Consider the following 5049-nt stretch of genomic DNA (forward strand, 5'->3'; position numbering starts at 1 on the left):
CAACCTCACCCTCCTCTCGTCAGAAAAAAGAGGAGGCAGAATCGTTAGGGATCTGGCAAGAGAATTAGTGGAAGACCTCATGCAAGATTGGGATTTGATAGACATTAAGTCGACTACTGGTAAGTTCACTTGGTCAAATAAGAGAGTTGGCCTGGGTTACATAGCAGCAAGACTTGATAGATTTTTGGTTCAAATCTCCTTCCTACTCCTTGGACTAGAAGCTAGAATGCGCATTCTTCACAACAGTGTATCAGATCACAAGCCCATTAGCCTAGAGCTACTGACCCCCAAGGATCTGGGGCCTATACCTTTCAGATTCAGCTCTCTTTGGACCAAAGAGATAGACTTCATGGAAAAGGTCAGAGACTATTGGAAATATCCAGTCAAGGGATCCGCCCTTTTTTTTTGAAAGGAAAAACTCAGAAGGGTTAAAGCCATGCTAAAAAATTGGGCTAAGACCCTGCCCAACATTGCTGCAGAAAGGAAAAAAATACAAATTGCTCTAGAAAGCCAGCATCTCCATCTTGAAGCAGCTGAAATCACTAAAGATGAGTTGGAAAAGGAGGCCAAGCTTCAACAAAGTTTCCATAAGGCCTGTCTGGCAGAAGAAGAATATTGGAGGCTCAAGTCCAGAAGTCTTTGGCTCAAATCTAGTGATAGAAACTCCTCCTTTTTCCATAAACAAGCCCAAGCTAGGAAAGGCCGCAATTCCATCACTGAAATAAAAGAAGACAACTGCATACTGAAGGACTTTGTCAGCATAAAAAAGGCAGCCTCAGAGCACTTTGAGAAGCTGTATAGGGAATATTTAGGAGCAGATCAAAATGATATTCTGTTGGACGTTGTCCCTAGACTTATCACCTCCAGAATGAACCAGGCACTTGAAGGCAAAATCACGCAAAAGGAAGTCAAGGAGGCCCTTTTCGCAATGGATCCCGATAAAGCTTCGAGACTGGACGCTTTTATGCCTAGATTTCTCCAGACCTATTGGCAGATTGTTGAAAAGGAGTTCTTTAAAATGATTAAGAAGTCCCAAGATTGTCAGAAGATTAGAGGCTGCACAAATTCAGCCTTTCTCGCCCTCATACCCAAAGAAAAAGGAGAAAATTCTCGCCAAATCTCCTTATGCAATATTTGGTACAAAGTGATAACCAAAGTGATAGCTAACAAGTTGAAAATAATCATCCCCAAAATTGTCCTGGATAATCAAGGTGGATTTATACATGGCAGGTAGCTGGTGGACAATTTCATTCTGGTTCAAGAGGTGATTCATTCCAGCCTACACCGAAAGGAAAAAGGTATGGTTATTAAATTAGATATAGCAAATGCTTTTGATCGTGTTAGGCAAAGTTTTTTGTTTGATGTGCTGCAAAAACTAGGGTTCGAACAAAATTTCATCAAGTGGATTAAAGCCTATATTTCGGAGCCTTGGATTGCCCCCTTGGTGAACGGTAGGGCTGCAGATTTTTTCAAAGCCTCTAGAGGGCTAAGGTAGGGGTGTCCCCTTTCACCCCTCTTATTTGTCCTACAGGCTTCTGTCCTCAGCTTTTATCTAGAAAAAAAGTAGCAAGACCAAGACATCACTGGCCTGTGCATTGCAAGAGGGGTAAAAAGCATCAATCACGCCCTCTTCGCTGATGATACATTACTGTTGGGGGCTGCATCTCCTCATTCAGCAATTAAATTCAAAGAAGTTCTGGAAGACTACTGTAAGGTCTCGGGCAGCGTTTTAAACAATGGAAAATGCCATATCTACTGTTGGAATATTCCTGCTTCAACTGCAAGCTCCATTGCCAGATGCCTTAGATTTGCAGCCTCAACTTCTTGGTCCTCATTTAAATATCTTGGACTACCCATCTTCCACAAGAGGGCCTTGAGCAAAGATTGGTATCCCCAGTTAGACAAATTCAAAGAAAAAATGCAAGCCTGGGGATCCTCTTGGCTCAATATTGCTGGAAAATCAGTGCTCATTAAAGTAGTGCTCAGCAGCCTTCCATTATTCAAATTCTCTGTTCTCTTGGCACCTGCGGGAATCACCAAAAATATGGAGGAGCTAATCATAAAGTTTTTCTGGAAAGGAGGCAAACAAAACGAGAAGAGAATTTCCCTAGTCAATTGGGAAACAGTCACTAGACCAATTCAGGAGGGAGGACTAAACTTTAAAGATCTCAGTGTTCAAAACTTAGCCATGGGAGCCAAATTGATTTGGAAAATCATAGCTCCAAATCCAGGTTGGGTTCAAGTTGCACTGTGGAGGAAATACTTCAGAGGACCGAGACTTAGATGCCTAGATCAGCCCAAAAATCAACTCAGAACTCCTTTCAGCATGTTCATCAGCAGAGTTGGCTCGCTGATAAGAAATCATTCCTTCTGGATACCAGGAAATGGAAAACGTATCCATCTGTGGAATGACAGTATTCTAAATAGGCCCCCGCTGGCAAAATCGAGAGAAATGATAGAGTTGAAATGTTGGATGTCAGAGGCTAGCATCAATACACTATCGGGCTTCTCGAACTGGAAGGGTGATGTTTGGACAGGTTGGAAACAGCTCCCAGTTCCACCCGCCTTACAATCAGAACTGGCAACGTTCACCACGAAGATGCACGGGCTAGCTCCAATTCATGCTTGCAGGTAGGACGTGAGAGGCTAGGGCACAAATCGGGCATGTTACACGGTAGCTCAAGCCTACGCTAAATGTCCAGAGCGGCCTCACGTGCCTCCCAACCCGGCCCCTTGGGTAGAAAAGGGGAATCTATGGGCCTTCTAGATGCACGCTTTGCAAGGAAAACTTAGAATCTGTCTTCCACTTCATGATCGAGTGCAAGTTCGCAGTTTCTTGGAAGTATAAGTTCATCTTCCCCTCCTCAGTTTCAGATCTATTTGCAGGCTGGAGTGCTCTGCCTAAATTAATCAGCTAGCAAGTCTAGCTGGAAAGGAACAGAAGGATATTCTGAAATAAGGGACAGGACTTTAGTTGCCAACTCAGTGAAAAGTCAGCTAGTTGAATGGCTGCAACATCTTCGCAAAGATTTGCTTGGGGATTAGGCCATTCCTCAAGCATACAAGCTAAAGCAATGGCCCTTTTTCAAGGAATCAAACTCCTCAAAGAGCTGGGCATCAAGGAGGCAAATTTCTTTAGGGATTCCTAGGTTATCGTCAAAGCAGTGGCGACCAATTCTAATCCAACGACTGTGCAATTAGCAAGGATAATTACAAGGATCGAAGGCATGGCAAAGTCCCTGAATTTGAAATATTTTCATGTCTTGAGAATAAATAACAAAGAAGCAGACATTGAGGCAAACAAGGCAGTCCATCTGGGTGCCGGTACTATTATCAGAGATAAGGAAATCGTTTGGGATCCAATCCCCTAAAGAGTCATGTTTTATTGCATTCTTTTGAAACAATTTGTTTGTATTTTTCAGCTTGGGAAATCAGCAGCAGAAGTACACTATATTAAATGTAAAAAGAGGAGCCTGATAAGAGTAGGCGTTATATTCCTCTTGCTGGAAAGTCATGCAGAAATCTGCTTCTCCTTATGTAACCGAATTTGTGGCTCTTAGCCAATCAGTTAATGAAATCCCATAACCGTTTTTGTAAAAAAAAAAAAAAACATGTTTTCAAAAAAAAAAAATGATCTTGTAAACGATAAAAAATTGATTTTTTTTAAACTATAAAAATAAATAAATAAAAATACAAATATATATATATATATATCTATATATATATATATATATATAAACAAACTTGATTAAAAAAAATAATTGAAGCGGAATTATGGGCAGTATATAATGGACTCCGAATTGCAGTCCGAAACGGTTATAGGAATCTCGAAATTGAAGGTGATTCCCAGATTACAATAGATATGCTCAAGAAATTAAGGGATGGCAAAAGATGGGATCATGTGGCGAAGAGCTGGCGGACAGCAGGGATTATACAGGATATAGAAGGGCTGCTAGGGATGATAGAATATATAATAATAACGCATGTTATGAGGAATGGGAATAAAGCAGCCGATCTCTTGGCCAATTGGGGAAGTGGAGCGCCGAACAGGATAATGGACGGTAGCTGGACATCATTTCAGGCTGAGTTAAGGTGGAATGAGTTAAAAAATATATTAAGTCAAGATAATGATGAGGCTACTGCGCAAGCAAGGGAAGATTAGCCGCCTCCTGATTAAGGATAGGAGGGGAAAAGACAGTACAATTAATGCTGGAATAGGGTGTATGAAGAAGCGCGCATATAAACTTATAGTTATCGAAGGTGAATTTGATTATATCATGGAACAGATGACCTTCCCAAGGACGATAATGGGCAAAGAACCGAGGAGGAGTGATGGAAATGTCAGACAGGTAGTGTACGTCTCACATCATAATAAAGCAAGTGCGACGTGTATTAATGAAGAGGGTGGGCAGCAATGCAAATTCAAGAAGGAAAGGTGGCCGCGCAGGGATTCATTTGTGCTTGCATATAGTCGAGCGGAGAGAAGGAATAACTCAGGAGTTCATTGCAGTAAAGGGAGGAGGAAAGCTACGAAGGTGATACAGTTGCAGGCAAGCAATATGGCAGCAAGTCAAGAAAGGGGCGAAGGTAGGTGGACGCGCAGCAAGGGGATTAGTGCCGACAAGAAAGGAAAAAGCCCGGTTGGGGATACCTTTCAGCGGATTTACTTGGACATCCCGGACGAGTCTGAGGAGGAGTTTGATATACGGGACTATATTTTAGAGGAGGATCAATGTCGGTCTACGGGAGGTAAAGTGGGTAAGGGGAAGCAGCATAGCAGCGAAATGGGTGGCGATAGGAATGAGGATTCGGAAGCTGACGCAGAGGAAGCGGGTGGAAGATGTGGAAGGAGCAGGGGATTGCGTGGTAGTGGTTTACAGAGAGGTAGAGGGAGGCCTGTAGGATGCCGGGGTCGAGGACGTCGGACTCAAAGATCTGGATTTGAGGAGGGATCAGCTAGTGAGGTCAGTGGCAGGAAAAGAGGGAAGAGGGATATGAGGAAGAAACTGCAGGAGGCAGAGGAAGCATATCTTCATGATACCAACCCGA

The 5049-nt window shown here is 42.8% G+C and overlaps 1 protein-coding gene across 1 annotated transcript; it reads left to right on the top strand.

The window, feature by feature from the left end:
- The first annotated feature begins 436 nt into the window (after window positions 1–436).
- On the top strand, window positions 437–3477 carry LOC149258576 (uncharacterized). Its single transcript, XM_089423714.1, has 4 exons — window positions 437–1144; window positions 1231–1298; window positions 1603–2631; window positions 3423–3477. The coding sequence occupies exons 1-4, from the start codon at window positions 437–439 to the stop codon at window positions 3475–3477; spliced, it is 1860 nt and encodes a 619-aa protein (XP_089279840.1).
- The last annotated feature ends 1572 nt before the right edge of the window (window positions 3478–5049 follow it).

This window comes from Pinus tabuliformis, chromosome 6, assembly GCF_031772625.1.
Source record: "Pinus tabuliformis cultivar Carrire ecotype Pingquan chromosome 6, CPIR1, whole genome shotgun sequence".
In the NCBI taxonomy this organism is placed as follows: domain Eukaryota; kingdom Viridiplantae; phylum Streptophyta; class Pinopsida; order Pinales; family Pinaceae; genus Pinus; species Pinus tabuliformis.